The 11938-nt window shown below is 36.3% G+C and overlaps 1 protein-coding gene across 6 annotated transcripts in view; it reads left to right on the top strand.

Moving 5' to 3' along the window:
- LOC111868757 (protein diaphanous) overlaps nt 1-7747 on the top strand; it is a 79830-nt gene extending 72083 nt beyond the window's left edge. For all 6 annotated transcript variants that reach the window (XM_033753163.1, XM_023859728.2, XM_023859721.2 and 3 more), the window contains 6 exons: nt 686-838; nt 3228-3482; nt 3990-4154; nt 4285-4528; nt 5173-5254; nt 6613-7747. In XM_033753163.1, coding sequence (XP_033609054.1) covers nt 686-838; nt 3228-3482; nt 3990-4154; nt 4285-4528; nt 5173-5254; nt 6613-6634 — 921 coding nt within the window. In that variant the 3' untranslated portion in view covers nt 6635-7747. The remainder of the gene's footprint in view (nt 1-685; nt 839-3227; nt 3483-3989; nt 4155-4284; nt 4529-5172; nt 5255-6612) is intronic.
- The last annotated feature ends 4191 nt before the right edge of the window (nt 7748-11938 follow it).

Here is an 11938-nt window from a genome sequence, read left to right on the forward strand (position 1 = left end):
CAAAGGGTAATTTATATATTTAACTTTTTAATTTGATTTATATTACAAACATATTGACAACTGCTTGATTTATAAGCAAGATGAGTTTATACTACTGGACGATTTCTATATCTGTTGGTTGTATAACTGTGTAAGGATTTTATGGAAAGAATGATTTGAAACTGACCAAGTAACTTCATTTTATCTGTAATAATACTTCTTATCTGATTAGTTGTCAATGTTATTATCCATATTACTTATCACCATTATTTTATATTGTATATTGATTACTATGATACTGTGTAAACTTTTTAAATTGTTTTATATTGCAAACATATTGACAACTGCTTGATTATAAGCAAGATTAGTTCATACTACTTGACGATTTCTATATCTGTTCGGTTGTTTAAACCATGTAAGGATTTTATGGAATGTGAATAAATGAATGAATGAATGAATGAATGAACTGTGTCTGTGAGGGAAATATCCCTGACAGCCATTGAATAGTAGTGTGTAAAAAGACCAGAATATGGTGGTAACAAAAGAAATACCTGCCCCTGATTAACCGAAGCTTAGCAAGTCATTTATGTGATAAAGTTTCCCTAGTTCATTAAATAAAATGAGAAATCAAGTATATTTCTTAGTTTGAACACAGATGTACTCCATTCTTTTCAGATTTATTTTAATGAGTGTGTCTGATTGGCAGGACATTGTGGCTGGCACAGCTGCTTGTGAAGAAGTTAAGGCCAGCAAGAAGTTTGCTCAGATTCTTGAGCTCATTCTTCTTGTTGGAAATTACATGAACAGTGGCTCAAAGAATGGACAGGCATTCGGTTTCGAAATTAGTTTCTTACCCAAGGTGAGATTGAAAAGATATGCTCTAAATCTAGCGTTACTATGTGAGATTCATTGTTACTGTTCTTTACATTCGTATAATGGTTATAACAGAAGTACTGTGAAAGCACATTTAATTTTATAAATAAATGATATTTATGTCTTGTATGCTTGTCCAGTTTCTTATGTGAACATATTTTGCAAAATCTTGCAGTGTAAAGAAGTTTTATGGATTTCTGGAATGGAATATATTCTTAAAAGACTTATGAGTCTTAAAACTGTCTTTTTAATTGTTCCATGTTTTATTCCAGCTGCTTGAAAAATGTAAGTTTCTGGAAAATGGTACCAACTTCTCTTATGATATTTTGTTCTGTTATGAATTCATATCCTGTACATGGTACATAGAGTACTAAATGGAGAAGATATTGAAAACAGTGTGAAGTACATTTTGATGCAGACTGCAATTCAGACTTTGAAGACACTTCGTAAAGTACCCGTAATAAGGCAGCTGTATATAGGGCACTATGATATTGTCACGTGTATGAGTGACTGGAATGTTAAGTGGATTTATTGACCACTTACAGATCCTAACTACAAGTAACTATAATAGTCTCACTGAATTACACATCTGAATACCAGTGTAACCACAGTACCCATCAATCCTTCTCTGTCTGCACTAGTCGTTTCCTGGTAACAGATTTTAACGCTGCCCACTTATGTACTTACCACCTGACGCATATCTGACAACTGAACTGAACTCTAAACATGCCCCATTAACTTGCCCATTGGCACAGACTGTGTAGGAAACACCGTTTCCAACAGTTCCTGTATTGCTGAGTGTTAATTTGTTGCTGGAGAGTTGTGTTTACTGTGCTGTTGCATGTACATATGCCACATATTAGTGAGATTTAAACTGCATTCTTTGTTGGTCTGTTACCCCAGTCTGAAATAAGTCGATGCATTTTTTTTCACAACAGTTTCTTACATGTTTAATGTTAGAAAGTTGTATGTATTCCAGTTGTGTTTAGAATAGCCCATACTATAAACTACATCCTGTATTGGTCTGTTACTCCAGTTCAGTATGAGTCAAAGCATACATTCTCACACATATGCATATGCAGCAAAGTCTAGGCAGATCTTTTGTTCATAAAGCATGACACCCAATTATTAGAGCTGTCAGCTGCAAATAGAAGAGGTTCTGCAAGTTTAAAAAACTCCTTAGCTTTTTTCATCAGGTAATGGTAATGACAGTGAAAATGTTGAATTATTCTTCATTATTTTCATATCCCCATAATAACCACTCCACAGAAGAAGAAGAAGAAGAAGAAGAAGATATTGCTGCACCCACAGACCCTAATGCCATTTTCTGTTAAATGTAATTGCGCATTGTACTGAACCACTTAAGAGATTGAGTGTCCATTGGAATGAACTTTGCTTTTATTTTGTAGTTTTATAATTACTCAGTGTTGAGGTTGCACTTTATATGGAATGTTTTTGTAACTGTTTTCCTCAGACATAAATCTTGATTGTATGGTTGTCATCCATAATTGATTACATTTGTTCGAGGTACTTTACACCAATATTTACTCACAACTGAAGATTCCACCAACCAGTGGTAGTCCAATTCTGCTAGCATACATTGTTTGCTGTGTTACCATTTCTGTCCTCTACACATAACTAAATTTGAAGAGCCTTATATCCTGGAATATAAGGCCATATAATCCATTGTGATTCAAGTGAAAGTTGAAGAGTAAACAAAGCAAGAAACCTGCATTAATCAGGTGGCATGCTGGTCTCTTGCTTGTCTTACTCTCCAACCCTGAAGATGGAGGTGACATGTTCCTCTGAAAAGTCAGTTGACTTTCAACAGATCACATTGCATAACTAGTTTTATGTGAGATTTGAGTTTTTTTATGTATATATTGCTAGTGGGGTGGGACTGTCCCTTGTACTGCAGCCACTTCTGGCCTATTGTGCCAGCCCCAGATGATAGGTGAGGGTGATTGTGGAGCAATTGGTCGAATGATGATTGGCAGGGGAAACCGAAGTACTCAGAGAGAACCTACCCCAGCGCCACTTTATCCACCACAAATCCCACTTGACCAGACCCGGGATTCAACCCGGGCCACCACAATGGGAAGCCAGTGACTAACTGCTTGAGCTATGGTGCGGCCAAGATTTGAGGTTCATGTGGAAGTGACCATGATAACTGTTGTCTTCTGGGTAGTGTTGCTGTGTAAGTACCAGCATTTCAGGGGAACCTACTGCCTTATTCTTCAATGTAGAAGAGGTCTTAAACCATTTAACATACAGCTAACATTGTCTTCTTCTTCCCATGGTGAATAATTTTGTATCTGTGCGTGCTATTAAAGCACATCTTTAAGTTCAGCTGTAACAGTTTCTTCTCTCTTTAGCTGACAAGTACAAAGGATGTAGAGAACAAGATGACACTGCTGCACTATTTGGTGGAAACAATAGAGAACAAATTTCCAGAGTTGCTAACATTCAATGAGGATTTGGCGCATGTGGATAAAGCAGCCAGAGTCTCTGTGGAAACAATACAGAAGACTTTGCGACAAATGGATGCCAGCATCCGGAACCTGGAGGATGATCTAAATAACAACAAGCAACCTCAGGGAGATGACGACACATTTACTGAAGTCATGGGTGTATCCTTTACCCTTGGTGGATACATTGTTTCTTTATTATTACTGAGAGGAATGACATTTGGGTTTAATTCAATAAATTTTGAAATAGAACTCTCATGTTGCCTTTCAGATGTTCACTGTGGGGGGGCAGGGATTGTGAAGGTCAGTCAGACTATAACTGGGGGTATTCACCACTTGCATTTACTTAGCTGCTTTTTTGTTTCATGATATAACATGCCTCACTCTTTGAGAAAATCAGTTGGAAGTCTGGTTAGTGATTATCACAGGAGAGGTTTTCAAGCTTTCAAAGTTACCCCATTCCCTGGTTAATGCCAGGATATCAAGCGAACACTGGCCATGATCGTTTGCTCCACATTCCATCCTGATTGTTAATCACATAATTATTGTTGTATCTCATTTACTTTTGCATAACTTTTGCAGTTGATACATCATCATGAAATGAATTATTAACTATTCTAGAAAGAAGTGAATCAGTATATGTCAGTTTTTCTTAATGTAAACTCTCAGACGTTTGCCAAGGATGCTCGGTCACAGTATGAAATCCTGGATAGCATGTTCAAGAACATGGAGTCTTTATATACTGATCTCTCAGAGTTCTATTCTTTTGATAAACAGAAGTATAGCTTGGAGGAGTTCTTCAGTGATGTCAAGACATTTAAGGATGCTTTCTTGGTAAGTGTTTTTTGATGTTTAATTTGGTTCCTAACAGTTAAATCTAAAATAAAATCATGGCCAAGTACCAGATGACCGTAATTTAGTTCCCGGTTTTAAAATGTGGTTATATATTGTATTTAATATGCAGCAAGCGAACAAAGATAATGTGAAGCTACGAGAGACAGAAGAGAAGGTGAGGAGAGCGCGAGAAGCCAGGGAGAAGGCTGAGCTAGAACGAGCAGATCGTGCAATGAGAAAGAGAGCGTTGATAGACATGAATGCAGACCAGACACAGGAAGGTGTCATGGACAGTTTGTTGGAAGCCCTTCAAACAGGATCAGCATTCAGCAGGGACCAGAGACAGAAGAGGGCACGACCAAGGGCAGCTGGAGGTTTGTGGTCAATATATCAGTAGTACACTATTGCAACATGGTCAGAAGCTCACATTATTCATTTTCCAAACTAGGGGGTCATATGTCCTGGGAAAGGAATTTTTTGTGATTTTTATCATCCCCCAGCAAATAAAAATCAGGATAGTACCTTAAAATAGGCCATGACAGCTTTCATTTTGCACTCAATTTGTAGTGCTTAATCACTTTACTATATAACATATAAGTGAGAACTTCAGGAGATAGAGGATGTCGCATGGTTAGTGCAACAAATCCCCACGGCTTTTAATTTCGGTTTTTGAGACCGGAGCCGCTATTCCTTGAAATAGCTCCTGAGTTATCCTCACGAGGCTGAGTGGACCCAGTTCCAGACTCACTCCTTCTCAGAAAGTCTGGTAGTGCCGGGAATCGAACCCAGACCTCTGGATCTGTAGCCAGGAACTCTGACCATTAGACCACAGAGGCGGGCACTAACTTCACCGACCAGCGGTGGTTGCACAGTCGATTTAGTTCGCTTACGGACTAAAACCACTTTGTTTGTTTTGTTTGTATCACATATATAGCTGTATAGCCTCAGCAGTTGATACAGTGTTATAACTGACTGAACCAACAATAGCATATTTAGGAAACACTATTGGTTGTTTCAGCGGAAAGAAGAGCACAACTCAATCGGAGTCGTTCTAGATCTGGTTTAGTAGGTGGAGGCCTTACAGGTAGAGAACTTTCAAGGTAAGTGCACAGCCATTAGAGCTGTAAAACTGGAAGGGAAAAAGAGTCACAGTGACTCGCCCACATTGGGTGAGACTGATGTAATGTTGCTGGACCAAAAGAAGAAAAAAATTCACCTACTCTGCAGTACCAGGAAAATTAGACATTGTAAGACTATCGCTAATAGCTTACAAATTGCATTCTACATCAGGAAATGGTCAGAAAAGCAATTGTTTATTTGGGTGATACATTTTATCTGATCCATTGTGAATCATAATCCTGAAGCAAAATTCAAAGTATGCAAAGTATGATAAAAGTTGCAGTGATCTTCTTTCAGAGCCTTCCGTAATAATTACATATCCACAGTCTTGCATGAAACTAATTTTCTGTGTGGTTCACTCATGCAGATAGTAGTTTAATAACATTTGTTTTTTTGTGTGTGTGAGAGTGCACACAGCCGGTCACAGTAGCCGAGTGATCTAAAGCATGTACTGTCTTCGCTCGCTTGGAAACCGGGATCGTGGGTTCGAATCCCACTCAGGGCATGGATGTTTAGTTTGTGTGTGTGCGTTTTTCTGTGTTTGTGTACAGATAGAGGCCTTGCGACGAGCTGATCACCCGCCTAAGGAGTCCTACCGACTGTGTAAGATCTAGAAAAACCGAAGTGAACACATTTGGTGTATTGACATGAATTTAAACGTTGTTAACATCAGCTCATTGGCTTGTGATGGTGTCTCATATATTGTCATATAAGACATTACTTTAAGCTTAAAGAGAGCCCACGAAAACTAAGAGGTCAAATTAAATGTGAACCTTAAATCCTTAAAATTACTTGACATGTAACAGCTATTATGCATCACTTAACTCCCACCCTAATTATTTTTTAATTGATCTCGTATTTGGTGTATGTAATTAAGCTAGAGTCTATAATAAAATAATATGTGGTTGGATAGTATGACCACATGTAAGACAGCTACAGAGTCACCGGGGTGAACTTGTCACACCACACCATATGCAACAGCTGTTGTAGCATAAAGAAACACTGAAGCCAAGCAATAATCCAGGCAACTACCAGTGTTGGTGTTAGCAGCATAATGATGTTTCGTTATTCATTTACAAATATTTATATATCAGGATGTATGTTTAATGTTAGAAGTTGATGACAAAGGATGATATAGCAAGAGGAAAAACATATTCCATTTAGGTAAATATGGCGAATATTTATGAATACAGTTGGGATAATCTTGAATATTGCACCAGTGGTTAAAGTAATATGCATTGGTAGATGTATGTTTATCCTATGTTGAGCAGATTGTTTAGTAATCTTGTCACTTATGATGATGCTTCATAGAGTTACATACTTGTTTGGTTCTGTTTAGTGAATTGCTCAGCACGGCGTAGCAACAATTCCTGCAAATAGTCAGCATTTTCAATTGATCTTTGGCATCCGTCCACCTCCAAGTCTCAGCCAAGGTGTAAACATTCATGAAATTGTACATAGTATTTCCCAGCATGAAGAAATTATATATTTTATATTGTTATAAACAACTAAAGAAGGTACTCTGTTTTTTAGCTTATGTATAACATTTGGTACAACTAGAAATTGGTATATGTTGCCACTTCGAATGTGCCAAAAGAAATCATGGATACCTTCATAATGGTTGTCATTACTCCAAAGGTGATTGCAGATTGCAGAATCAGTGTGATGTAATGTATAAGTGGTGTGTTGCGCACAATATCCATAGGAATTCACACATTTAGAATAAATGGGCTTTATTTAAAAACCACATTTTATGTAACATATATGAGTGCAAATCATGTGTCCTGACTGTCTTTGTTTGAAGAGAAATAAATACCAGGTCAGGTGGTCAGTGTTTATCACATATGAGTCAGGAAATATTCATAATTGAAGTAGCACATCAGTAAAACTATCATATTTCCAATCTTTAGAATTACATTTCATAGCAACACAGTTTCTCTAATATTCATTGAATTTAAATTTTTTAAGTAGAATAACACAGTTGTACCTCAGACTTATGATATAATGCTTTCCTGAAAATGGGTCTTTAGTCAAAAAGTCATAAGTTAACTTCGTTGTAATATGGAACATATAGTGTTTTGTTCCTGGAGATCAGGGCTCAAACCACCTTTTCAGTATTCTAACCCCTATTATGCCATAACTCTGTTTTATTATAAAATCAGTAAAGGGATAGCAAATAACATAGTATTAAATATGTAAAGATTTGTTGTATTTCAGCATCCTGTAGCACTAACTTATCAGTTATCACTTATACACATGTAATTCTGTCTCAAATACGCTTTATTTTCATTTATTCCTCTTTGCTGCTTGTTTTGGCCTTACCTGACCATCATCAGGCAACTGTTATCTTGCTAAAACTGTTGTACTCTATTTTCCATTGTATTGAAAATGAATTAGTTCCATATTAAAATATGTTGTTACATAGTATGTGTGACTGTAAATTGGGTTTGGATTGTTGAATGAATTTATTTACTACTTACAGGTCGTAACTACAAATAATTGTAACACAATCACTATTTGAACACTCTGCAATTCACTAGAGCACACACACTATAATGTTCTCAGTCTGTAACTATGCATTTCTTGGTAACCACTCCAACAATGGCTATTCCTCTGCCTCCAGGCTCACATCCTGTCTTCACAGACTCACATACTAAACTGACTAAGCTCTAAACCTCCCAGTCACAGCAGGTCAGCATGGAGGATGTGGAAAACCCAGCTTCCAGCAGTACCTTAGTTGTTGTCTGTCGAACTGTTGCTCTAGAAACATGTTTCCCAAGTCGTTGCCTATAAATGGGTCTGGTATATTTGCCTGTCTTGCAGTCATGGCATAATAACAGCTCTTTATGCTACAGTATCATTATCATTCCATTTGTCATCATTCATTCATAAAAGATACTCATTGAGGGCATTACTCGACATGTTTTCTCACTCTGTTTTCCTCCTACAGCATTGGTGTTTTCTGTAATGTGCAATATGTGTTCTATTAATGACTTTTGTTATTGTTAAATTTTACACATTTGATGTTTGCTTAATTTGACTTATGCACATTGTTTACTGTAGTTCTTAAGGCTGTCACAATGTTGTTATTATCTGCAATATGTAAGAATGTGACACACAAACTCCAACTAATTCAGCACTGTGGAAATATACAAACCAATGGAGCAGGTAAGTATAAAAAGAAGCTAATGTACAAACACAAAAACAAGAAAATATATTGATATGTTGGGTTTTTGGACTTTATCCATCGTCCTGGTTTTTAAGATAACAAATAAAAACACGACGTTTCAGAAACTGGATCTGTTTCTGTCCTCAGGTGAAGGAAAACACCTATTCTGTTGGGTCCGTTAGAAAGAACTAGCCTCAATCACTGTGTTATCTTAAAAACCAGGACAATGGATAAAGTCCAAAAACCCAACATATCAGTGTGTTATACACCATCGTCAGAATCCTATAGTAAGAAAATATATAATCATACATTTTACATAATGCAGATAATAACATTACAATATCTGTAAAAATTAACAGTTACAAGAGTCATTAATACAGCACAAATTATATATTACAGAAAACACCAATGATACAGGAGGAAAGCAGTATGAGTAATGCCTACATACAAATATCTTTATGAACGAATGATGACATTTGGAATGACATTGATATATTTTAATTTGCAACTAATTCATTTTAGTGGAAAATACAGTGTAACAGTTTCAGCAAGATAACAGTTGCCTGATGATGGCCGTGTATGGCCGAAACATGTAGCAAGGAAGAGGAGTAAATGAAAATAAGGTTGCATTTGAAAGGGAAATGTATGTGTGTATAAGTGATTTAAACACTTAAAAATAATCAAGTTAATTAATATTTTACCGTGGATCATTAAGAGCTAAATTCAAGCGAACAGAATGTTACAACATGGATCATACATGTTATGACTGGAACTACAAGAGTATTGACAAACTTTGTAAACCAATTAACGTGTTATCAGAGTCCAGCATCTCCAGCACCCTCTCACGTTTTGGTAGGTAAGGTCTGGTTATGGGAGATTTTGGAACGCTTCAATTTAAATTTCCTAGCTGCATTTGCACCCAGGAGCAAAGTCAGCCTTTCCTTTAAAGCTTTTAATTGAGGCATAATTTTTTCCTCCTCGGCAGTGTAGGTGCTGGAGGGAATTATTTTTCTCCAAAAGTCTAAAATTTGAGTCTTGGCTCATAATGCCAGAAATTTGGAGCATAAATTAATGGGTGTTAATTAAATTAGATCTTAAGTCAGGGAGTTATAGGTCGAGGTATGGCTGTAACTGGTAGTGAATTGTAGAGCTGTTACATTCCCCAAATTTAAATATATGTGGGTTTTATCATTGGGGAAATTTAGAGCATTACATTTCTAAGATAAAGATAAGCCATACTCTTTAAAGAGGACTCACTAAATGAAATCTGAAATTTTGAAATTTGGAAAATAAACTTTGAATAATATACAGTCATTGTAAGACTGCAGTTGAAGAATACAGCTTTGAAAAGTTGCCCATGAACTAAGTATGCAGTCCTAAAACTAAAAGTGACGGTTGAAAGAAATGGGCATAAATCTTGATATGAGGACATTCATATTGTTACTTTATAATACCTTTACACTTTAAATGTAGAATTTCAGGAGGCTGATCCTTCTGCTTCAAACATTGAGGTCAGAATTTAAACAAATTTTAAGTTCGTATATTTCCATTGTATGTAAAACCTTTAATAAATATAATTTTAAAATTTTTCTTTCTTCTTGGTTGACAGGGACTGTCTTTTGTCTGGCCCCTGTCCTTTGACCTGTCCAGATGAGTAATCCTTTCAGGAGCTTATACCAGTAGTAGCATAGCTGTCTGGGTGATGAGAGCAGGTTAGGGCAGTATCTCAGGGGAGGACTGGTAGTGCGTGGCAAAGAGAATTTCTGTAGAACACGAAGGGGTACCAGGTTTCTCTGGCTTGCTTTTAACTCCGTTGTGCAGTTTCATGAGCTTTAAACTTACACTTTCTACGCAGAACACTGCAACCACTTTCAGGGCTTCCAATTGCAGGTCTTTGTCTGAACACGCTGCAGATCCTTAGAAACTCTTGTTGTTTCTCCAGCCTCTCACAGGTTTTCACTGATGTTTAATTAGCTTTCTTTTTTATTCTTTTCCCACTTCTTTAGCATATTTAATCATTTTTAATTTAGAAAATGCTGTAAAACTATTCCCTTTGCTCAATTGACCATGTGTGTATTTCTCACATCACTCAAGTGATAGACAGGTGCCTCCAAAGGGCTGCTACAGAAATCAGAAGGAATGATTTTAAAAATATGTGGTTACACAGGTATGTCTTTTACAGACTGTGCTGATTTTTAAGTCCGTTAATTTTAAGGCACAGTGACAGTATATTAGGTTGTTTAATATGGAAATTCTTCACTGAGTTAAAAATGATCAAATTTTGTACTAGGAGAGTGGAATGTGTAGGATATTCTAGGGTTCAAGGTTCATTTGGCATGGCACTCAGAGAAGTGTGATTCTTATTCAGGATTAATGTAGTACTCAAGAGGGATTCTATTGAGTGGTGATTGACACCGGCTCTTAGATCAGGAAATATGACTAATTACAGATGAAACGACAGGGTGTGGGGGCAGATTTTTACTTTTCTTGATCCCCATATATGCAGTCCACTTTATATACATGCACAATATTGAAGTTAAGTGATAATCGAAGAGCCTCTACATTTCCTGAGAATTGCAAGTGATGTAATTTTACAATAACTCAAATAAAATTATAATAATCAAATAGTAAGATCAAATCACTTCACTATCTGAAACACATATTTAGTGGTGTTAATGTGCATAAAATTTAGAAATCAGGAATGTGATACATGAAAAATTTATAAGCCAAAATTCTAGGTTGTAAAATTAAGTCAGATCATGCCAGATGATGGTTGTGAGTTCATTAGATTGATGCATTCTGCAACTGCCTTAGGTCACCTGCCAGAGCGCACACATCAGCTGTTCTCATGTTCATTTTGTACTATGCATAGATTTCATTCATAGTCTTTGTAACATTTCATTACTGTGAACCATTTGTGATACTTTTAAATGAATAAATATATATATATAAAGAAATAATATGTAGGCCTTTATATGATTAATGTATGAATTATTTGACAAAAATGACAGAGTGCTTTATTTTTCTGAAGTAATTTTATCACACAAATTTTAATACCATATGTCTCTAATGAAGTATCTGGAGTAGAATAACTGATAGAAATAATCCTTTCAGTGCTAGACTAAAAATCCTCTGTATTCTGAACATGCCATGCTATTTGTGTAAAATTTGAAATAGAAATAAACAAATTCTGCTCACCACCATTTTAATGATGATGACCTTATAAATGCATAGACTGTTATCTGTTAGTCTCAGAATAGTGATAGTTTTGTGTTTAGAAGTAAATGAAGTTAAGAGTGTGCAGAATATGGATGATAATCTAGTCTACCTGACACTTTGTGCAATTTATTCTACCATCTTTCTAATTGACCTTGGCAGTGTAAAGGTTAATAACAGCATTTACAAAGAGTGTGTGAGTGTGTGTGTGTAGAGGTGTGGTGGATGTATGCAGTATGTTTTGTCTGTCTTGTTAAGGCTTGTCTGTTGTAATGCAGTG

Source organism: Cryptotermes secundus, unplaced genomic scaffold (genome assembly GCF_002891405.2).
Source record: "Cryptotermes secundus unplaced genomic scaffold, Csec_1.0 scaffold280, whole genome shotgun sequence".
NCBI lineage: Eukaryota > Metazoa > Arthropoda > Insecta > Blattodea > Kalotermitidae > Cryptotermes > Cryptotermes secundus.